Source organism: Microcaecilia unicolor, chromosome 4 (genome assembly GCF_901765095.1).
Source record: "Microcaecilia unicolor chromosome 4, aMicUni1.1, whole genome shotgun sequence".
Lineage (NCBI taxonomy): Eukaryota > Metazoa > Chordata > Amphibia > Gymnophiona > Siphonopidae > Microcaecilia > Microcaecilia unicolor.
Genome location: NC_044034.1, coordinates 160,647,606 through 160,672,458, shown reverse-complemented (window position 1 = coordinate 160,672,458; position 24,853 = coordinate 160,647,606). Strand labels below are relative to the sequence as shown.

The following is a 24,853-nucleotide window of genomic DNA, read 5'->3' as shown; positions in this document are numbered from 1 at the left end:
ACTTAAAGATACAGTGCTCAGAAACGGTTTGTGAACCCCTAGAATTGTCTGTATTTTATCATGGTTAGATCCTAAGCTAAAGCATGATGAGAAAGACAGACAACCTTACTGACTAAATAACTCGGACACACGCAGCATGTTTCTTGCAGACCCAAACAAAACTGAAAAGAATAAACATCTGTAGAGAAAACCAAAATGAGTGAAGAATACAACCAGAATAGAGGAGACAGATAAAATATATTTTGAGGAATGCAAACAGTAGGAGTGCTGGAAATGGAAAAAGGAGCAAGACAGAGCAGATTCCACTAGACCAGTCCAGAACAACATGGGGTTCTATCCCTCAGAATCCATTAGGAAGGAGGGGGATACAGGGCTCCACAGACAAACTGCTCGCCTGAGAACCCCCCCACCCCAGCACAGCCCTTTGGTAACTCTCCAATCATACAAACGTATATATTATAAAAAATTGATTAAAGGACAGCAGAGTGGGAAAGCGATGGCCTCCTCCAAAGTTCCCATTCCCCTCGATCCAAAGACTGCCTGCTCAGGAAATCCACTTGCACATACAGGGACTCTGCAATTTGTATTGCTGAGATCATTTGCAAATGAACCTTGGCTCTACGATTCAGCAAGGCAGCTTCCTTAACCACTGCTGAGCTGATGGTTTGCATAGGCTATTGCAGTGGCATTCTAGGGAAAAAAATTCTTACCGTCTTGCTTGCTTATAGAAGTTCTCTGTTACTGTTATGCCAGCTCAGCTCACTCTGGCTACTTACCAAAGCATGTGGATGTGGTGATGTTGTACAGGAGTGGGTAAAGCTGCATACAGCGGATCAGCTTCAAGCTGCTCTCACAATCTGGGCACAACATAGTCAACGACAAGCCCTGCCTGAAGGCATGCAGTGCCCCACTGATGTTCTTCAGGGCCAGGTAGGCATTCCCCAGACTTAGAAATGTCAATGGCTAAAAACAAGTAAAGCAACCACTCACATCAGACAAGTGGGCAAGTTCAACACTGCCAAAAATGTTGCCATTTTTCAATTAAGATACTAAACATATTTACGTTTTAAAAATTCAATGTGGAACCATTACAAATGAAGTATCATTTTGACATCCATATGTGAAAAACTGCTTTGGAGGATATAATATTAATAAAGCCCAAGGAGCAGAAAGATTTCTGCCAAAGGGCACTCAGCAAACTAATTAAGTAAACATTTGATCAATATCAAGCACCCTCAGGTGCACATTCAACAAATGAGACAGAATCTTTAGTTTAAATCCTCAGACTTGATTTAAAGCTTTAAGGCCAGATGTACTAAATATTTTTTCCCATAGAACAAAACAGGCAAACCCTTTAGTACATCTGGCTCTTACATCTGAATTGCATCTCCTGGGTAGATACTTGCAAGCTAAGATGCAAATTGGGCAAAACTGCTGCTCAGCTCTGCCATTTCCAGGGGCATAAATCCTTGTTGCAAGAGCCTGATACAGGTTTAAAACGTTTTTGCTGAATTATAAATTGCTTTACTTTCTGCCCTCTTGTCTCACTTAAACTATGTGAACACTAACACTTTCCTAAAATGTCATGTTAAAATAAGTTTACATCAAAACACATCAGTAAACATCCAAAACATGATCAGACTAGAAGTGTGTTATAGTCTTTGCCATCATAGTGTGTATTTCTAATTGCTGCTTATGATAAGGAAAGGTTTTTATTTAATCACCCAACTGCAGTGTGCCGAGAGGACACAAAAAGCAGAAGCCGAGTACAGTGGCTAAACCGAGGCAATAGATTCAGCTACTATACCACATCGCTGCTTTTCATTTTATGAAAAGGACTTGATTGCAAAATTAACCAGATAATGCATAAATTAGTTTTCAGTTACTTAACCACTACTACCTATAGAAACTGTATGAGAAGACAAATAACTTGCCAGTTGGTTCCCATTTGACCTGCAATGGACAGCCACCAGTTTTAATACTGCCATCCTGTAGGACAGCTTGCTCTAATTCCTTATTCTCATTTTTGAAAAGTTACAGATCAAGATTCAGCCAATGAAGTTAAGCGGGGGTTTTTTTTTTAAATGCTAATGGACACCGGTTAAGTTAGATCTGGATATTCAATACCAGGCCATGTTTGAGCACTGAATATTTGGGTTGGCAAGAATATGCGGACATTATGCAGTTATAGCCACAATTCAGTGCCATACCTGCATGGCTAACTGGGTAAAGTTAAGACTGCTATTTAAGTTGCTCTGCTTATCTGGTTAATTATGTGGGCACTGGTACTGATTATTGCCAGTACTTGCATAAATTTCTAGATCGCCCCGGCTCTGTCCAGACAGTGCTGCAGTGGTCAGAGGGGATATTAACTGGGCTGAAAATCACCTCCTGAGGAGCTTAGCGATACTAAATGAGTAGGAGCTACTTCTACCCAGTTAAATCCTTTTCAGTATCAGGCCCTTACATTCTACATTCTCCAAAACCTAGAAAGATAAAGACATTAAACTTGACTGCTGATCCCATTTCTGCATCTTCAAATGAACATTTTAGTGATGGCCCTACTTTACAGGCCCAAGTTACTTTGCCTTTGTGCAGTCTCAGTTTTTCATAGTCTCAAAACAGAAATTTTATTGTATTTGTTTACTGCCTGACACTGGAGTAACAAAGAGGATGGCTCACCTCAGAGCTATTAATGTCCAAGGCCCTTAGCAGTAGCCTGCTGGCATCCAGAGGAAAGCCATAGTGGATCAAGAGGTTGGCCAAGTTCACAAGTGGGATATCTTGATGTTCTTCAGGGGCTAAACTCAATGATCCTCTTAGACAGGTAATAGCACTTGTGCTGTTCCCCACTGCTCGCCAGTAGAGTCCAGCTTCATTCAACAGTAACCAAAGTGGTTTGCTTGACTGGAAGAAAAAAAAACCCCAGTTCTCCTTTAACAAAATAGTGAACAGAGAAAGGTACTTTAATATTTATTTTACTGATTTGATATTAGCATCCATTAAAAAAAATGAATGCACAAAGTATTATATAAATATAAAACAAACGCAATGGAAGAGGTACGATAGTCTCCAGCAGAAAGACACTTGGACAGGTTATGTGGGGCAGAAAGAGGAAGAAAATGTTATACCACAAATTCTTATACACCGTTATCTGCCTTCTGTTAATCTAAAGAATTTAACACAAATTTCCTAAACAGGTATGTCAATCATATGCCTAAAATGCAGAAAGCAGAAAATTCAAAATAGTTTTATCTAGTCTTGGTCTTGTCGCTTGGAAAGCTAAGAAATTCTCTAATAACTTCAGCCTCAATAACAAATAGAATGAAACATCAGGGAGCAGCAACATCTGCATTCAGGTAACTATCCATAAGTCAATCAATGCACATAGCCAGGATTTTAACCCACATTTAAATATAGAGTATGAGCTTTCATCCTTCAGATCCTGGGGAAAGGCATTCCACAAAGAGAAAGCCAAGACACAAAAAGAACTCCTATCAGTGGACTTATCTTTGATGGTGGAGGGATAGAGAGTAAATTCTGTTGGAAGGATCTCAGTAGATGATGGAGAAGAGGTGATAGATACAACAGCACAATGAGATTAATCACACTATAAAGTAGTCATTAGAATCTTGAATTTGATCCGAGGCTGAATAGGGAGCCAATGTTGTTCTTTTGAGAACGAAAGTGACATAATTCTTTTTAGCACCAAACAGAAGTTTCACTGTAGTAATTTTTAGAGGGGGTCAGAGGGTATTGCGGTACTCAAGGTGATTTATGATTAAGGCATGGATATAGTGCACAAAAATCATTTGAGGTGAGAAACGGTTTCAAGGAGTATATTATGAAGATCAAAGTTTTTTTTTTTAAACTAGGGATGAAATTTGAGTGCCAAACATAAGACAGTCATCTATGAGAATTCCAAAAAAGTGCATGGATGTGTTTAATGGAATCCGAGTGCCTCCAGGTAACTGGGTGAAGTATGGGGACTTTTCTTCCTGGAAAGCAACCAATGGTGACTGCCTCAAGGTAGCACTCCAGGTTCTGAAGCTGTCTCAGAGTTCATGTAGCAAATCAGTTGGATTTGCAGGCTCATTTTCAAGGTGTGCAAATTAGTTTATAGAACCATCTTTGGACAATCGCCTAAATATATTAGCCGCTATCCAGCTTATAATCGAAAGTGATCGCCGGCCATCTTCCGACACAAATCGGGAGATGGCCGGCGATTTCTTAAAAGCGGCGAAATCGGTATAATCGAAAGCGGCATTTTTGACAGCATCGCCGCTTTCCTGTCGCTTTACCAGCGAAAGTTCAAGGGGCCGTGTCTGTAGATTAGCGAAGGCGGGACATGGGCGGGCATGAGCGTGGCTACCAGATGGCCGGCTTTCGCCAATAATGGGAAAAAAAAAAAGCGGCGTTAAGCAGTATTTCGCCGGCTTTACTTGGTCCTTTTATTTTCACGACCAAGCCTCAAAAAGGTGCCCCAACTGACCAGATGACCACTGGAGGGAATGGGGGGATGACCTCCCCATACTCCCCCAGTGGTCACCAATGCCCTTCCAAACTAAAAAAATAAAACTAAAAACCTTTTTTGCCAGCCTGTATGCCAGCCTCAAATGCCATACCCACCTCCATGACAGTAGAATGTGTTGTATCCTCTGACAGCCTTTCCCTGGTTGCGATGTGGCTCTCGGGTGAGTGTAACACCTTTTCTGTTAGGTGCCCTGCAGAGTCACATTAGCAATGCATTGTGGTGGGTGTAAGGTACTGGGCTCTACTCCCATGGTGCTTTTCTCCCCTGCCAACTGGGTCAGAGTGTGCCCTGTTTTGTTTCCTGTTGTAGTCCATGCGGTAGTGGCCATTTTTGTAAGCCAGTTTTAGTTCCCTTTCCTGTGTTACCCACGTTAGAGAACGTAGTTCTTACCTTGAATGGTGCTGAAAGAGGGCATTGTACACCACTGTGCCAGCTCTTACCTACTGCTAATCTTAGTACCAGGGGACTCTTTGCCAGTGGGGCACAACCTCTGATCTGCAGTTAACTGTGAGTAAACATGGTTATTTCAAGAAAGGACTTTTTCAGAGAGATTAGTCTTCAGGTGTGAACTGGTGTGCCAAAGTTATGCAGCAGCAATAAGTCCTAGAGGCTGTATGCAGATCCCTGGAGCAATTTTAGTGGGTGCAGTACATTTGTGGGTAGTGGGGTTTTTTTTTTTTTTTTGGGGGGGGGGGTTGGGGGGCTCAGCTCCCAAAGTAAGGGAGCTATGCACGTGGGAGCTTTTCTGAAGTCCACCGCAGTGACCCCTAGGGTGGCTGGTTGCTGTCCTGGCATGTCAGGGGGGCCAGTGCACTAAAAATGCTGGCTCCCCCCACGGCCAAATGCCTTGAATTTGGCTGGGGTTTGAGATGGCCGACATAACTTTCCATTATCGCTGAAAAACAAACCCGGCCATCTCAAACCCGGCGAACTCCACGGCATTTGGCCGGGCTAAACCGTATTATCGACCGTATTAATACAGTTCCGGCCAGCTGTAGCGCCGCCGCCAACATAGATCGCTGGCGATCTATTTGGCCGTCGACGTTCGATTATGCCCCTCTATATATTCTTACCAGGAAGAGTAAGGCTTCTGTGGGCTGAAGACAATTTGATTTTAAAATTTGCAAGAGGTGTAAAGAATAATTGCTATGCTAATATGTAATTAACTTACCAAGCAGCTTTAATGTGGAGCTCTTTACCACTGTACATTAGTGCAGAAAATAATTATTTAGGTTTTCGAAAGAAACTGAAAACATCTGTTTGGAAAATTCCTTTTACAGCATTAGATTATAAGTATTCTGCTACGAGTTTGGTTTTAATTGTATTTCCTAGATAAAGCTAGTCTTATTGTAATTTGTAAAGAACCAGCTTTGTATCCTGCAGAATATAAGAATAAATATTGTATTATATTGCATATAAGTAGAAATCTATTTATAGCCTTGGATTAAAGCAGCAAGTTGTCACAAAAGTTAAAGAGTTGGGGCAACAATGAATCCTTGGGAGATATCACAGGTCAGAGAACATGAAGCAGATAGGTTCTCCTGCCTCTCAGAGTGGGATGACTTAGAATGAATGGAATCAGTCTAGCGCTAATCCACTTATGTCGATCTCTGAGTCTGGCTAACAAAAGAGAAATGTCCACCAACTCAAAAGCTGTACTCATGTTGGAGGCAAGATTGTTCTCCTAGCCTAATTATGGTATGTGGAGCTCATTCAATGTAGACACACTGACTTTCTCAGTGCTACGCCAAAGTCTACAATCAGACTGTTTTGGGTGGAAGGCATGATTTTTTATTGAGTAGTTGTGAGACAGTTTTCTCCAGCCAGACTGGAAACTGTAGTGAATGAGATTAATGAGTTAAGGAGAAATTAGGTCTTACCTGATAATTTTCTTTCCATTAGTCCTTCCCACTATTTCAGAACCTGTGGGATAGTTGTGTCCATCGACCAGCAGATGGAGATAGAGAACTGAAAACTAAGCCAAGATTCTTGGCATTCAGTCCAGCTCCTCAGTATTTACGTAGACAAGCAGTAAGAAAAAACTCAGAACACACACACACAACATCCTTAAACAACTTGCTAACCTAACACTAACCAGATGAGGAAACATTTGTGGACTTCTCTAGTCTTTGGACAGCTTGTAGAGAACAAGAGATAAGCAAGAAGCACCATGCAAGATGACAGTTATTTGACCCATTACCTTGCCCTGACTAGACATCTCAGAAACCTCGGGCAGGCCTCTGGATTAGTGGGAAGGACTAATGGAAAGAAAATTATCGGCTAAGATCTAATTTCTCAACAAAAAGATTTGGATGTCATAGATAATATGCTGAAATCTGCTCAGTGTGTGGCGGAGGTAAAAAAAAGCAAACAGAATGCTAGGAATTATTAGGAAAGGGATGGTGAATATGACTGAAAATACTATAATGCCTTTGTATCGCTCCATAGTGCATCCGAACTTTGAGTATTGTGTTCAATTCTGGTCGCCATATCTTAAAAAACATATAGCGGAATTAGAAAAAGTTCAAAGAAGAGAGACCAAAATGATAAAGCGGATGGAACTCCTCCCGTACGAGGAAAGGTTAAAGAGGTTAGGGCTTTTCAGCTTGGAAAAGAGACAGATGAGGGGAGATATGATTGAGGTCTACAAAATCCTGAGTGGTGTGGAATGAGAAGAAGTAAATCAACCTTTTACTCGTTCCAAAAGTACAAAGACTAGGGGACACTCGAGGAAGTTACATGGAAATACTTTAAAATAAATAGGAGGAAATATTTTATCACTCAACGAATAGTTAAGCTCTGGAACTCTTTGCCAGAGTATGCGGTTAGCGTATCTGGGTTTAAAAAAGGTTTGGGCAAATTCCTGGAGGAAAAGTCCATAGTCTGCTATTGAGAGAGACTTGGGAAGCAACTGTTTGTCCTAGGATTTGTAGTATGGAATGTTGCCACGATTTAGGTTTCTGCCAGGTACTTGTGACCTGACTTGGCCACTGTTTGGAAAACAGGATACTGGGCTAGATGGACCACTGGTCTCACCCAGTTTGGCTACTCTTATGTTCTTAAGTTCTATCCAATAGGTTCTGGAATAATGAGAAGCTAAGTAAGGGTCAATTTTTGGACAACAAGTCATAGCTTCTTCTCATGCATCAAAGTAAAGCCTTGTAAAATGTAAGTCTCTGAAACTCCTCAGCACCATAAAGAGCTGAACATTTTCATGGTACATAGCTTACTTTCTCCATAGACTGGAAGATGAGCTCCCCTATTTGATCATCTGTCAAGGTGTTGCTGGTGATTTGTGAGAACAAAACCTGGGAAGAGAAAGACAAATTTAATTAGCAAGATCATCCTGAGAAGCTTTACAAAGCATACACCCTACATGGTTGTAACTGGATCTTCCTCTAAAAAAAATCCAAAATTATTTGTACAGTTTTAAAAAATTAGCTATTTATACTTATACTATTTAAAATTTTGTTCAACTTCACTAAGATGTTCCTTGATAAGGATAATAATACATTTTTTAAACAGCCAATTTTTCTTTATAGTTATGAGTACTTAAGTAAGGAAGGGGGAGGCCGACAATTTTGGTTTCAATTTATTCTGGTTCAGTCAAAAATGCCGGTGCATGTTCAGCTGAAACAAACTCCTCCATGACCAAAACCACTGTCCCCCCTCTGAACTTCCACAACCAAAAACCACTTCCTTTCCCCCACCCCTAGGCTCTCCCCAGGCCTACCTTAGAAGCCCTAGTGGTCTAGTGGCCTAACCAGGGCAGGAGTGATCCCCAGTCGCTCATGTCCCTGCCGTTTTCCGCCATCAAAATGGCTGCAAAGACCTTCTGGCTCTGTCTGGTCGCAGGGGGAGTGAGTGGGTGCAGTTTTGGGAGAGTTGAGGGGCAGGGCCAGGTCAGGCCAGGCCATTCAGTTTTAGTCTAAACAGAGTGGAGAAGTTTGGCTGCAGTTTTGACTTCAGCTGAAACCCCTAAATCTTAACCAGTTCTCTATAATAAATATCATTTCCTATACACTCTTTGTTTACCATGTTTGTTTTGACTAGACTGTAGAGTGCTTGTAGGTCTAGTAGCATTTTGGAAGTGATAAGTAGTAGTATTAACAGTAATAAAACATGTCAAAATGAATGTCATTCAAAGAGCAACCATCCCCTCCCCACCTCGCTGTACCTCTTCGAGGCTAAATCTCTAGGTCCATACTTTCCTCTTCTGATCTCATACACTAGTCTCCTTTGTTTAGTCTTTAAATATTTTTCGTTTTATACTGGCACACAAGGCTTGTGTCTCCAATTACAATTTCTTAGGTCTCCACACTTTAGCTGTCTCCGCTCCACTGCAATGCACTCTTTGTAATAGGCATCACAAGGAAATAAAATCAGCATTATTTTATTTACAGTCAAAATGGTGGGGGAAACAAAGTATGACGGGCTTTCTGGAATGAAGTATAATTGAGAACTGTTAATCTCTGAACGCAAAGGCCTAGTAAGAGGGAAAGTAACTTACACGTCTCGCATGGCCATCTGGCATTTTCAGCTTCAGATTCATCTTATTATCCAGGTCTTTGATTAGCTGATATAGTGTTTCATTGCTATGGACACTGGTGACAGAGGAGCAGTCTGGTGTACGTGGTTCTGCAGCAGCCTCTCCCAGCTTGCTCATAACTGGGCCACCACTGAAAAACATAAAAGAAAAATAAAAAAAGCTAACTAATAACTGCAGGCCACCAGGAGGAAACAGAAAGAGCAATTTTCAAACTGGCCATTTGCTGCCAAGTCTGTGGGTAATTTTTCCATGAAAATTTTGCAACAAATTTAAAGGGAAGATACATATGTACTTTTCCTTTGAAAATTGCTTCTGATCTTTTCTGCAGGTTGACTTTCCATGGAAAACACCATGTATAGATCTGAAAAATCTAGATATATTATTTTCAATCCTGCCCTAAATATGCTGTTGTGCAGCATCTTCCCCAGATATGGCTAAAAGTACATGCAGTCTGAACACTGTTGGCCCAATATTAAAAAGTCATATGTTCACTGGTTGACCACGCTTACTGAAAATTGACCCCCATGAGTACTGTGAAATTGTCCTCTCTCAATCTGCTTCAGACATCCGTTTACACAAGTACTCACTGTTTCACCCATGTAACTGGCTTTGAAAACTGCCTTCCCTCTAAGAGGGTAACTCTACAGCAGGACACCAATGTGATATGTCACAATCAGCGTCTATTTTATAACGATAACTCAGGCACTTATGTGTCTTTATACTACAGGCGCCATGTATCCTCAAAAGCATGCTACATAAATAGCAACATATTTTAGCAAATACACACATACATCACAACTCTGCTCCTGGGAATGCCTATGCACAGTTCACATCCATACATGCACACTACTGCCATCCGCCAACTTTTTGCACGAGTATATGGTTGCACAATTTTATGAAAGATTTTTTTCTATATCTTCAAGCTTTACACATGGAAAAAGCTTTATCAATTATCCCCCACGAGTTTAGCTTAACATTTTTACTCTTACTCGTAATATTATTTATTTAGAAATTAGTAGTTATGTACTACATATAGAATAAAATAGATGAGCTCTGTTTTATGCATGGAAAAGCAAACTGTAAATTACCTCCAAGTGCCTCATACAGCTGCATAACAGTTACTATCACTTTAAAGCAGCTGCTTGATAGCATGTATAGAAGCAAGATAGTACCACCAACATCTCTCTGGTAGATAGTAAATACTTGCTGTTTTATTCAAATCCAAACACTGGTGACAGTTTTATGTTTGCAAAGTGGTCCGAGACACTGCCTATATGAAAAGTGTTCATGACAGAATGTCAAACAATCATTATGCTCAGCCATGTTACTCTACCTGCTTTGAAGTCCACAGACCCTGGGCAATGTAAGTTGACAAATTCACCAGACTACTGTAGCTTTCAAGGCTGTGTCTCTCTTTCTGAGTCCACTGACCACCACAAATAGATGATCAGAACATAAGAATAGCCATACTGGGTCAGACCAATGGTCCATCTAGCCTAGTATTCTGCTTCCAACAGTGGTCAATCCAAGTCACAAGTACCTAGCAGAAAATTAAATAGCAACATTCTGTGCTACCAATCTTGGGGCAAGCAGTGACTTCACCCATGTCCATGTTAATAACAAACTATGGACTTTTCCTCCAGGAGCTTGTCCAAACCTTTTTTAAACCTAGCTATTTAAAAGCTGTTACCAAATCCACCAGCAACAAGTTCCAGAACTTAATTCTTTGAGTGAAAAAATATTTCCTATTTGTTTTAAAAGTGAAAATCCTTGATTACCTTTTAAGTTTCTCTGCAGAACCCCATGTACATCTAACCTATGCAGCTCTTCAGCTCCTGAAACACCAAGGAGAGATGCGTTTGAGAAGAGATCTCGCCAAATCACCACTGTCCTTTATCAGCAGAAAAGGTTCTTGTCAAGATAGTGCCCAAGACCCTCCTGGCTGAACGTACTGCTAACGGAACACTGTTTTCAGTGTCACATCCTTAACTAAAGCGTCTCAAGATTCAAAGGGTGCTGTCACCAACTCTGAAGGAACAAGGTTCAGACTGCAAGGGGTACAACTAGTCAACAAGGGGGGGGGGGGAGGTGGAAGATATTTTACACCTCTAAAAATTGACACCAGATGGCATGACAAGTGACAACACTAAATGTGCCCCCTGCAACACTCAATGGCTGCTAGTTGAACTCAAGGAATTCGAGGCAAAACCCTTGTCAAGGCCTTCCTGCCACAAAAGCCTTGCATGTCCAGGAGGGATGTCTCTTAGGGACAAATACCACAATCCTGACATCATGTTTTAAAAACTTCATACTCTGACATAGGTCAGAAATGGACCTTTTCTTGGACTGCAACAGCGTCATAACCACCTAGTTAGAATAACCTTTTCTTCTAAGTCTTGCGCGTTCAAAAGTCAGGCTAAGACAGAACAGAGATGCATTTGGCAAGTGGACTGGACCCTGACTCCCTGCTTCCCAAAATAGAAGCAGAGGTCTCAACTTTAGTTGATGAGATCTGTACACTATGGCCTTGGCCAGTCCAGGGCCATGAGCACCACTAGACCTAGGTGCCAACTCTCTGGATCGTTCTGCCCACCAGAGGCCAATGGGGGGTGGGGGGGGGGTGGAAATCTTTATATATTCTCCCATGGTCACCGGTGATCAAGAGCATCCACACCCTTCCACAACTGACTGAAAAACCTGGCCACTTTGACATTTTCCACTTTTGCCATTAAATCCATGTTTGGAGGTACCCTGTCCCGAATGAGAGCAAAATGCAGAATCTGCCAGTCACCATTCTCCAGGGTCTAACACATTCATGCATAGGAAATCCACTTGAACATTCTCTATTGTGTCAATATGACCCGCCAAGTGCCACTAGGTGTTTCTCCTCACAAGACAGGAGATGACTCAATTCCTCTGCCAACTGCGTGCTTCTTGTGCTACCTTGCCAGTTAACATAAGCCACTGTGGTTGTGTTGTTTGACAGGACCTGAACCACTCTGTTTTACATAAAAAGAAAAAAGGTCCACAGGACTAGAAAAACAGACTTCATCATCAAGCAGCTGACAGCCCAATGTCACCTCCTCTGTGGACAACAGCCCTTGAGAGCTACTTCAGTACGGCAATTGGTTCCCCAACCACTCAAGTTATTTCTGCTAAAGTTTGGGTGAAGCCACTGTTAAAAATTTTTATAATTGTTGGAATCAAGATGGCGTTGTGAACGGATGTCGGGTCAGCCTGCTCCTGAGCTTCTCCACAGACGCGCTGCTGTAGTGGAACTTTCTCTAACCTACAGATGGGGAAGAGAAAAGGAAAGGTAGCGGTTCCTACATCCGTGGTCCCGACTATTTCCACCACTCGCCAGACGACTCTGGATACTTTTGGGGTCGGGGTCCCTGGAATTCGGACACCCACTTCGACGAACTCGGCCCTGTTGAGGACCGAGTGCAGCAGTGAGGGAGTAACGCTTAGCCCTCCCTCTCACACTGCACCTCCGCGACCCGGAAGCGATTTGTTGCTCCTGGGGTCACAACGAGTGGAACCACTGGAGAATCCTGGTTCTACAGAGGTTGTTGAGGGAGGACCCACGAGCACATCTACCCCGGACAGAGGAACAGCAATGCAGGACTCTTTTCGAGGATCTGCTACAACTGCCCGGGAGATTGAGGCCGTGAGTACCGGAGTTTTGGAAAGACCTGCAGTGGTTACAATGAATATATTATGGGATGCTATCCAGGGAGTGAATAACAATCTACTTCTGCTGAATTCTTCTTTAAAAAATGAAATTACCGATATAAAGAAATCTAATCAATTAATGGCTGAACAAGTTCAAGAGCAGAATGTTAAGACTCAAAAAATTGAAGGACAGATTGAGAAATTACAAAATTTAACAGAGGCTTTAATTAAAGAACGAAAAAATCCAGGGTCGAAAATTGGAATACCTTGAGAATAATGGACGGAGGAGTAACCTGAGACTTTTAAAATTTCCCCAAATCTCCTCTAATTAATGCATTGGATATGTTGAAAAAATATTTCAAAGATATACTGGGACTCTCAGAAGAGGGTTATCCCCCTATAACGAGAACCCAATATATTACTGGGATATCTTCATTACCTAAAGATAAACCTCAGGCGTCTCCTACTATGGAATTGAACCTGACAGAATTCATGGAGTCTTCTCTTGATTTAATTACCAAACGCACTACATTGCTGGTGACATTCGCACTTGAACTCGACCGCAATAATATCCTACGGTTATATTTCAGGCATATGAACGATTTATTCATGGGTCAAAGAATACAAATTTTCCCTGATTTGGCACGAGTCACTCAGAAGAAAAGAAAAGAATTTTTGATGTATAAACCACGGGTTTTAAAATCAGGTGCCATGTAAGTGTTGTATTACCTTGAATTTGGTGAACTACCTTTTTTTTAACCCTAAGAAATTACTTGATTTCACTGAAGCAAAGGAAAAGAATGTTATACCCCAGAAATAGTACCCGTAATTAAGGTAATGCTGTTAGAATCGGCTGTGGTTGTTTGTAATTCCCGTTCGCTCAGAAAAAAAAAAGAAGAGGGGAGGAAAAAAGGGGGAAGAAGAGAAAGAGAATTTATTTTGTTGTTTTTTTTTTCTCCTTTTTTCCTTTTTTAAATGTTAGAATTTCCTAGCTCTTGATTCCTTATATTGTGGACAAAGTAAAAATTAGAAATATTTTTGATTTAAAATTGCAGGTAATTCTCTTGCTTTGTAATAAGTATTTCTGTATTTCCTACATTTATGTTATATTGATATAAATGTAAAAATTTAATAAATAAAGAATTAAAAAAAAATTTTTTTTTTATAATTGTTAAGTATCATACTGATGGAGTTTTAGTATATTTCGTGAAATGATCTTTAACCCTCATTCATTCTTATTCTCCTTTGGACTCTGAGGTTAACATAACCTCCTCAGACAGCTGGGTGCAGGGCCTAGCACAGACACTGCAAATGACTGCTTCAGCTTCCCCTTCATCTGATGGTCATGTAGATCCTTAAGCACTGCGCCACCAGAATGGTCGTTGTCTTGGTCATATTTAATAGCAAGACATCCATCATAGGCAAAACACAATCTCTGCTTTTCAGCAACTGGTATCTAGTAGTTTTGCTTTTGACCTGACTACCTTCAGCCCAGCATCAAGGAATATGCAATTCCTCTGCAATCATGTCCTTGATCACACTATGAATTGGAAAAGTTCTTCCAGGCTTCGGAATCCCTTCCAGCAACAGATCTTATGCAGCCTCAGCTTTTGGCAGGTGCTCCTCAAAATCTTCTAATCCACCAGAACTTAAAGTCATTCCTTTCAAATATTTGTTCTGCTGTTGAGTTGTCTGCTGCTGGAACCTCCCATCTTCAAAAGGATTGTCGGGAAATTCAAGACAGAGCCCTCTAACAGCGCTAGAGACTCTCTAGATGTTAGAGCTCTTCCCTCACCAAGATCACCCACCAGATCCTTCCTTGGGTTTCTTTAGGCCTGAAAGTCCTGCCAAGGAGTGCAAGTTGGGAGAAGCGCCCAGCCACCCCAAAACCCCCCCTGTTCCTTTCTGCCAGCAACAGATGCTTCTTTTGTTTTAGAACTTTTAAGTGCAGCTATCTCCAAAAACATTTCTAGTCCACTCCCAAGAGCTGGGTAGGGGGAAGGCAGAAAGCATAAGCCCCAAAGTTGTTCCAGCACTATGGGGAGATGTGAATAGGGGAAGGCGGACCCAAAACTACAGAGTTCTGCACCACTGATCGGCCATAGCCAAACCAAGCTTTCCAAGCCTTCTTGCCTTGTCCTACCAAAATGGTCTCCAGCACCTTAAATTCTGAATAGCTCCAGAAAACTGTCCAAGTCAGACAGACTGCACAGGTTAGCTGACGGCTGCAAAGTACTCTATATAGGGTGATGTCATCGAACTAACAGTTCTTGGTCTCCATCTGCTGGTAGGATAGTCTAAAAACATGCACCTGGACTGGGCTGAAGGGATAATAAGTGTTCTTATGATCTCTCTGTACACATTCATTAAATTTTTTGTAGAATCAATGCTGAAAGATTTGCAGAAGTATTGTATTTCAGCTGACTCTGCTGCTGTACCCTTCTCTGAGGCTAGCATTAACATTGCAAGATGAGACCTAATTATCCAGAGTAGGCAAAGAAATCCTGGGCAGTAGATGACCCTGTATTCTGCTACCCAAACCTACAATACCATTGTGTTTTCTCTAATTGTTCTGCACTTAAACTACAGTGCATGCAGGATTACCTGAGGCCTCGGTTTTCTGGAGGTAGGAAATACGTTGGAAGCTCTTCATGAGCGGGGATTGTAGGATAGGTTTTAGCACACTCTGGTCTCCTAGGCCACAACATATCTTGTTGATTCTGATAACAAAAGTCAAAAAGAGAAGCAGCTAATTTAAACTGGTACAAGACAAGGGATCAGCAAGACTATTCTTACACAAGACATTTTTGTGAGTTTATTTTTAAATTTCTGATTTGGCAGAAAATCAGTAGCGCTGCATTTCCTCAGGCACTGAGATGAATATCAAAGTAATAACCATAATCAAAAACAGTTTTGTATATTTTCAAGTAGAAGATAAAAGTTATAATTAAGACATCTTTCAACAAATTCCTCTGGTGACAGGGAAATACCTACTGTACACGAATGTAATGTGCCTTGAAGTGCTACTGAAAAAGGTGCGAGCTAAATCTAATCAAAATCAAGCAGCTTTTTATATGCCCTCCCCAACCATCTCAGTACCACCACGCCCTACAACTCCCTCAGGAACACAATGCTTGAGCATCATGAGCTATAAGCAGCTTAGGGGAAAACACTGAAGGGCTGGTCATGCTCCATGCAAGTGCTTACAGATTTCATATACATACCATTACCAAAGAAGAATGCCCTGATACAGAAACGATCAGCAGCAACTTATTCGTTAAACTGCAGTTGTTGTTTAGCAGCTAAATAGTTTAGGTGCTGATACACATACGATCCAAACACAGATCAGTAAAGCCCTAACAGTGGAAGTGGGGATCATCCAGTCCATTCTCTCCTAACAGAAAAACTGATTTGGTAGATCACGTGTTGCTAATTGCCCAACTTGTTGACACTGGATTGTCTGGGACTAAGTAGGGTGGCTTACTTCCCTTTTAGAGGATTGTACACCTACAGTTGGTTTCTACAAGGACCTATGTTAACTTCTCTTCTTTTTAATATATATTTTAAGTCCTTTAGCAACTCTTATTCAAGATCAGGGTATAAATATTTTTTATTAAGGGCAGATGATATTCTGTTTCTTACTTATACTGACCTGTTTTCTTCCGACTTAACCTGTTTTTATAGCAATGTCTAGATATGGTTGATGACTGGCTTACGGAACATTGTTTGGTACTGAATTCTTCTAAGTCAATCACTATGACTCCTTTATTATTGGATTCCCTGATTGCTCTGGTTGAGTGCTTTGAATACTTAGGTGTGTTGCTTGATTCAGAATTTGTTTGTTCCTCAGTTTTGTCTGTTGTGAAGAACTGTTTTTATAGTTTACTTCATTTTCAGTCACTACAACAAGTTACCTTGATGCTCCTGCTCAGCACTTGCTCATTCAATGTTGTTTATGCTGGTGCTAATGTACCTGCTGCTACTACTTATCATTTCTATAGCACTACAAGGCATACGCAGCGCTGTACATCATACACAAAAGACAGTCCCTGCTCAAAGAGCTTACAATCTAATACCTAATGTTAAAAATTTACAGACTGTCCCATAATACAGATAATTGACTTGATCAAACTTGCTAGAATGAGATAACTTTATCAGCAATTGAATTGGCTTCTGGTAGAATATAGAATTCATTTAAAGATACTTATTTTGGCTCATAAGGTTCTTTATTCTAATGAGCCTTCATATGTATCTTCTAAAATTATCTTTCATACCCCATGTGGACTTTGCGTTTATTGTTCCAACCCTTTCCAGTGCCTGCCTGAAAACTGTCTGACAAAGTGCATTTTTCTGTTTGGCTCCTGTTCTTTGGAAATCTTTACCTCACAGTCTTCGGGTTGACCTTTCTTATAAGTAGTTCACAGTCCCATTGAAAACTTATTTTCATTAGCTTTTGCAGGGTTAATTCTGGTTGCTTGTCCTGCAGACACAGGATTGCATGAAATATTTTTCTATTGATATCTGTCCTACTGTATGTTGAGAGTTCTTTTCTGCTAATTCTATTATATAAACCGCTTTGACACTTGTTTTGAAAGGCAGTATAGCAAATGATAAACACCGCTTTGACACTTGTTTTGAAAGGCAGTATAGCAAATGATAAACAAAGTAGACAGCCGCTATGTCAGGAACCAAATATCCACAGTTTATGAGACGATGAAGCATTTTAGGTATTAGGGCATCCAGAGCAAAGGGCTTCCTCAATCTGTCCTTTGTTCCACAAAACAAGTCGGAGTTTTGAACAATAATTTGATTTTGCTTACACCTGTTCAGTAGCAGTTCAAGGTGACATACGATTAGGTACAGTAGGTATTCCTGTAGGTATTCCCCTGTCCTCAGAAGGTTTACAGTCCAAGGGCTAGATTTACTAACTGTGCTACTGCGTTAAAACATCCATTAGTACGGCATACTATGGTAACTAATGCACATTTATACATATTAGCCCATGATCATGCCTTTAAGTAAATCTACCCCTAAGTTTATACTTAGAAACTAAACAGGTACTAATTTAGCTCATGCACATTGTCACGAAATGCCTTGCCACTTGTCTAAGGTTACTCTGCGGTCACTTAGAGGGTCTATCCCCAGCACAGCTCAGGTCCACCTGCACCTGCTGCCTGTGCTCTACCCTAGTAACCTCCTACCACTGACTGGGTCACAACCACCTCTGGGCGAGTCCCCCACTCTAAAATTATCCCCAGTGATTTCTAGGTTGCTGGGGCCACACACTCCTAGTGGTCCCACTATTCCAAGAAAGCACTCAAAGACCCAACACACAAACCACCAGAATTATCAGTCCAGACAGGCAGGGCAAAAAACCAAATGTGTTTATTCTCAGAATTTGGACAGAAAATGTGCAATCAGAAAACAATAACAGCAAGCAATAACAATATCAATCAATTATAACACTAACTAAACACTTGTTTACTTTCTAGAAAGTATCAGGGGAGATCAGGACATATAGCTGCTCACCAGTTATCAAATGTAACTGTTTTTTTTATAGGACTTCAGCAAAGAGATTTCTCTCCCCACCCCCCCCGCTGAAACTGGGGAAAACCCCAGCAAAGTTTAAAAAAAAAAAAACCCCGCTCCAGGGCCAGTCAGAGGCCAGAAGAATCAAGTTTCAAAACTGGTTACATCACTACAGGCATTTCCTTTATCTGTGTGCTAACTACAAGTAAGAGGTCAGTCCTCTGTAACAGCTTTAAGCACAAACATACACCACCTGCTGGCCAAACTAGAGAAATACACTTCAGAATTAATTTAGGCAGTTTATATTTATTTGTTACATTTGTATCCCACGTTTTCCCACCTATTTGTAGACTCAATGTGGCTTACATAGTACTGGAGAGGCCTTTGCAAACTCTGGTGTGAACAAATACAGGGTGATGTGGTAAGATCAAGTTCATGCGGCACAGCCACATTAGGGAATCGAAGAACGGAAGAATTGTGTTATGTCCATTACGTGCTTTAGTTTAGTTGTGTTGCAGACATTAGGCATTTAAGTTGGATTGGTAGGGTATGCCTTTTTAAACAGTTTGGTTTTTAGTGATTTCCGGAATTTTGGGTGGTCATATGTTGTTTCAAGGCTTTTGGTAATGCGTTCCACAGTTGTGTGCTTATGTAGGAAAAACTAGATGCATAAGTTGTTTTGTATTTAAGTCCTTTGCAGCTTGGGTAGTGCAGATTTAGATAAGATTGTGTTGATTCGGATGTATTTCTAATTGGTAAGTCGATCAAGTCTGTCATGTAACTCAGGGCTTCTCCGTAGATGATTTTGTGAACCAGGGTGCAGATTTTGAAGGTGATGCGTTCTTTGATTGGGAGCCAGTGTAGTTTTTCGCGGAGGGGTTTTGCACTTTCAAATCGCGTTTTACCAAATATAAGCCTAACTGCCGTGTTTTGAGCGGTCTGAAGTTTCTTTAAGGTTTGTTCTTTACATCCCGCATAAATTCCATTGCAGTAATCTAAGTAGTTTAGTACCATTGATTGTATCATGTTGCGAAATATTTCCCTCGGGAAGAATTGCTTCACGCGTTTGAGTTTCCACATTGAGTGGAACATTTTCTTTGTTGTGGATGCTACTTGGCTCTCTAGTGTTAAGTTACGGTCCATTGTAACGCCGAGGATTTTCAAGCTGTCTGAGACAGAAAGGGTGTGATCTGGGGTGTTGATACTTGTGGGGATGTCCGCGCTGTGTTGGGATGAGAGGATGAGACAATTAGTTTTTTCTTTATTGAGTTTTAATTGAAATGCATTTGCCCATGAATCCATGATGATCAGGTTGAGCTTGATTTCGTTGGTGATCTGTCAGTTTGGTTTTGTAAGGAATGTATATTGTGACATCGGGTCTGAATATACGAAAAGGGTTAAGGCCATGGTTGGATAAGGACTTGGCAAGTGGGGTCATCATTAAGTTGAATAGGATCGGTGATAGGGGTTATCCTTGCGGTACTCCACAGTCTGCATTCCACGGTGATATGTTTGAATTTGATTTTACTTGATATGTTCTTATGGTTAGGAAGCCCTTGATCCAGTTAAGTATGTTTCCACCAATCCCGAACTTATCTTGTAATCTTATTAATATATTATGGTTTACCATGTTGAATGCACTAGACATGTCGAATTGGAGGAGAAGGATGTTTTTGCCTGTTGCTATTTCCTGCTTTAATTTGGCTAGAAGAGTGAGTAATACTGTTTCCGTGCTGTGGAGGGGGCGAAAGCCTGACTGTGATTCGTGTAATATTGAGAATTTGTTTATTTAATCTGTAAGTTGTTTGGTTACCATGCTTTCCATCAGTTTGAACACCAACGGGATAGATGCTACTGGACAGTAGTTAGTGATTTTGTTTGTTTTTTTCTTGGTATCTTTTGGTATTGGGGTGAGTAGGATATTGCCATTTTTACTTAAGGAACAGGCCTTGCTGAAGAATGTAATTTAGGTGGGATGTGAGGTCCGCTATGAAGTGGTCAGGGGTGGATGTCATTAGGTAGCTGGGACAGGCATCTAGTTTACAGTGAGTGTTGGAAAACCTACTAATTGCCTGGGTAACTGTTTCGACGGTAAGGAGGGCGAAGTTTAACCAGGTCGGATCTGCCGGGTATTTTATTTATTTGCAGCATTTGTAACCCACATTTTCCCACACACAAGCAGGCTCAATGTGGCTTACACGTCAATAAGAAATAGGGTCAGGTAAGGGAGGGGTACATGTGTAAAATAAGGTACAAAATAATAAGGAATAAAATGGTCCTTTGAGGCAATATAATGTAGAGTCTATTGAGTAACATCAGTAGGGTAGGCCTTACAAAACAGATAGGTCTTTAAAGAGCGCCTAAAATCTTAATGATCATGCAGCGTTTTCACACAGTTCGGTAATGCATTCCACATCTGTGTTCCTAAGTAGGAGAAATTAGATGCGTAGGTGGTTTTGTATTTAAGACCAATGCAACTGGGATAATGAAGATTCATATAATTATAAGATGATCTGTTTCTGTTCCTCGCCAGAAGATCAAGTAAATCAATCATATAATCCGGGGCTTCACCATAGATTATTTTGTGGACCAGAGTACAAAGCTTGAAGGTAATACAGTCCATAATTGGGAGCCAGTGTAGTATCCGACGAAGAGACGTAACGCTATCATATCTCGTTTTATTGAATATCAATCTGGCAATGGTTGGGTCCAATTTATTAAGGAAGTTTTCAATATCGGTTTTGTTCTGAGGTAGCGTGATGCGTATGTTTACAATTTTTCACTGAAGTACTTTGCAAGTTTATCTGCAGATGGGATGTCTGTATTCGTGGTAGTGACCAAGTTGGTGTCTAGGAGTTTGTTCACGAGTTGGTATAAATTTCTTCATGTCTTTGTAATCTGTCCCTATTTTGGTTTTATAGTATGATCTTTTGGCCTGTCTTATTGCGTATTTGTATTTTCTTTGTATTTGTTTCCATGTGTTGAGCGTATGTTCATCTTTTGTTTTATTCCATGCTCGTTCGAGTTTCCTGGTTTGTGTTTTTAACTTTTTCAGTTAATCATTGAACCATGGTGTTGAGTTATGCTTGCGTGGGGTTCTTGTTCGTAAGGGTGGAATTTCATCTAGTATGCTTTTGCATCTTTTGTCCCATTCTATGAGGTAGTATATGGAGTCTGTTTGTGTTGCCCATTTGTTATTTTATATTAGTTGCCAGAATGTTTTCGTGTCTACTTGACCTCTTGTGCTGTAGGATGCGTGTTCTAATATTCGTTGTATACCCTTCTTCTGCCAATGTAGGGATAATTTAGTTTGTAGTGGTTGGTCCAGGGTGTCTCTGTCCATTTCGTATTTGTTGTTGTTAGGTTCTGGTCTGTTGAGAGTTTGTGTGAGATGAGATCAAGTGTGTATCCTTTGACGTGGGTTGCATGCATTTGTGGCCATTTGAGATCGCATAAATGGAGAAATTCCTTACATTCTCGTGCGTTGACAGAGTTCAGGTCTTCTAAGTGAAGGTTGATGTCTCCTAGTACCAGTGTATTGGAGTTGGTTACACAAGTGTTTGAAATGAAGTCCATGAAGTTGGTCTGGCCTTCGTTCCAATTAACTGGAGGTCTGTAAAACAAGACAAAATTCACATGATCGCGTAGGGTTTTCTTGTGGATTCTGATTGAGGCAATTTCAAGTTGAGGTGTTATGGACTCGGCAGTGGTTTTGGTGGTAAAGTGGGACCGATAGATTAGTGCTATGCCTCCACCTCTCTTTTCTTTTCTGGTCCAGTGTATGATTTTGTATCCTGGAGGGCACAGGTCTAGGATTATGGGATCCTTTTGGTCATGGATCCAAGTTTCAATCAGGAAGAGTAGGTCGAGGTTTTCTGACATGATCCAGTCTGTTAGTATTGCTGTTTCATTTACAGCAGATCTGGCACTGACGTAGCCCATTTGGATTGTTTGGAATGGGTCTTCTGTAGTTGGTGTTAAGTGGACTTTTGTTAGTTGTCGTTTCTTTGTTGAGGTCAGTTTGTTTGGGCCCTTCTTTCTCTTCTGTTGTGGTTGTTCGCATGTAAGTGTTCTTCCTTTGTTTAGGTTGTTAACAGTTGGTGAGGTGTGGTGTATTTGATCAAACACACTGTTCTGTCACATACATTCATTGTGGCTATCCTGAAAACTTGACTGATCATGGTGTTCACTAGGACAGAACTGGGAAGACCCAATTCTCTTAGAAAGATTTCTGGATTTTTAGACCACGACCAAACTGCAGTTATGCCCTAGTGGTTTGCAAAAATTCTTTTAAGAGGGCACTTTAAAAAAATAGAAAGAAGTGGAGTTCAAAGTATATTGAATTACTTCATAAACAAGTCCTCACACTTATCAAACAAAAGAAAATTATAATCTGTTATGCATAAGGAGGAAAAAGCCTCAGTAGATCCAGACTTGCTTAAAAAGCTACGGTCTATGTAGGTATAGCATCTCAATTATCGGCATAAAAAATCTCCTATGCTTTTATTTGAGAAATTTACTTGTAAAATTAAGAAGGGTTCCTAGACAATCTCCATTATGAAAGTAATTAGCTTTAAAGTCTATTGCCACAGTAGCTTGTCAGAAGATGGCCAGCATTTCGCGATCTGCGTCAGGGACTCGCAGTGCAAAATAAAGAAGCCAATAGTTCAAAAATTAGAAGTGAGAGCAGCAGTTTAGCTTTTCAAGCAGGTCAGGGTCTACCTAGGCTTTTTCTTCCTTATGCATAACAGACAATGCTTTATTTTGTTTGATAAGTGTGAGGACTTGTTTGGAAGGATATTTGACAAACTGGTGACAAAGGTTCCATGTAAAAATATATAATTACTAAAACATTCAGATCTCATATGGTATACGACTCAGAATCTGAATTAACCCAAGGTTAATTCACAGTTCAGTGATAGACACTATAGTGCATTGCTGATAGAGGATGCACTGGATAACTAGGATTCTTCACGTGCAATCTATATAATCTTACCAGTACTGCGGGAGATGCAAAGTGTGTGGGTACTTTCTGTGGACTGTCCCAGTTAAAAAAAAAATGTGCATAATTTTCCTTTGAAAATACCTCAGGAAAACTACCCACTAATATATATGAGTAGTTTTCACAGAAAAAAACACTGTACATTTGAAATTTCAAAAGTATGCATGTAAGTGCAAGCTCTAACTCGGTACCAACTAGAGGCATGGCCCTTCTCATTGTGGGTAAAGTAATGCATGCAGTGGTAGCATGCACACAAACTTACCCATACACAAACAAGACGGCATTCTCAAAGCCCATTTCCATGGATAAAACAGTGGTTTATTTACTGAAATTACTCTTCTGATGTATTGCTTGTTTAATATTAGTTTATAGTTCCTCCCCACTACCCCCCAAACTGGCATTGGTTGACACATATGTAATACTGACTGGATTACAGCAGTACTTCTGCCCCCTCCCCCAAAAATAAAAGGGTCGCAAATCTCAGAATCCTTGGAAAGTGGGGAAAATAGCTGCAGTCTCGCCACACGGAATTAATATAACATTACAAACATTTTTTTAAAAACCTACCAGGAAAGTCTCGGATTCACGACCCCACACCTTCAGAATGGAGTGTGGTACTGGTGGCGACTGGGCAGCTTCATTACGATCGCTCTGATTTGTGGGAAGATCTAGATTCACTGATGACATATCAGAAATCGATGAGTCTTCTCCAAACTGAGAATGACAGATGGCAAAAGTCAAGTTGAACAAGGCAATGAGATCTGTAAAGACACTGCAGGTCTGACTGGATTGCTCCAAGCATGTACACAGTTCTCCCCCATCCTCTCTCTCTAATATCTGGGCTACAATGAGGCATATTTTCAAAGCACTTAGCCTTCCAAAGTTCCATAGGTTTCTATGGAACTTTGGAAGGCTAAGTGCTTTGAAAATATGCCTCAATGTGTCACTAGGTGGTTTACAATAAAAACAGGCACAAGGAAATTACACATATATAGAAAAGAAAAGGACAAAAGTACTAGAGTGGAAAAAAACAAACAAAAACAAAATGAACTAGAAATGTAACAAGGGTAGAGTTGAGGTACAATTTCATTGCTAACCAGTGGGAAAATGGAAACGAATTTGGTCAAAAGTTGTTTGTAATAACCATGTTTTAATACACTAATATATTAATATAGTGGAGGAGTGGCCTAGTGATTAGGGTGGTGGACTCTGGTCCTGAGGAGCTGAGTTCGATTCCCACTTCAGGCACAGCTCCTTGTGACTCTGGGCAAGTCACTTAACCCTCCATTGCCCCAGGTACAAATAAGTACCTGCATATGTAAGCCGCATTGAGCCTGCCATGAGTGGGAAAGCGCGGGGTACAAATGTAACTAAAATAAAATAAACTACTATATTTAGACTTTACCCCTAGGATTATGTTTTACATCAAATGTCTTATTGTACACTATATGTAAACTCTGTGTTGGTAGGTCATGCCACCACAGGATGTATAGGCAAAAGTATGGGACAGTGTGAATGAAAGTATCGACCTAAGCTGATTGGATTGATTAATTTGATATACCCG

At 40.7% G+C, this 24,853-nt stretch overlaps 1 protein-coding gene across 2 annotated transcripts in view; it reads right to left on the bottom strand.

Moving 5' to 3' along the window:
• The window catches only part of TTC17 (tetratricopeptide repeat domain 17), a 194,194-nt gene that overhangs the window by 68,503 nt on the left and 100,838 nt on the right, over nt 1-24,853 (bottom strand). For both annotated transcript variants that reach the window (XM_030200804.1, XM_030200805.1), the window contains exons 12-17: nt 23,857-24,003; nt 15,363-15,478; nt 9,045-9,213; nt 7,765-7,842; nt 2,683-2,907; nt 777-963 (exon numbers count right to left, since the gene is read on the bottom strand). In XM_030200804.1, coding sequence (XP_030056664.1) covers nt 777-963; nt 2,683-2,907; nt 7,765-7,842; nt 9,045-9,213; nt 15,363-15,478; nt 23,857-24,003 — 922 coding nt within the window. The remainder of the gene's footprint in view (nt 1-776; nt 964-2,682; nt 2,908-7,764; nt 7,843-9,044; nt 9,214-15,362; nt 15,479-23,856; nt 24,004-24,853) is intronic.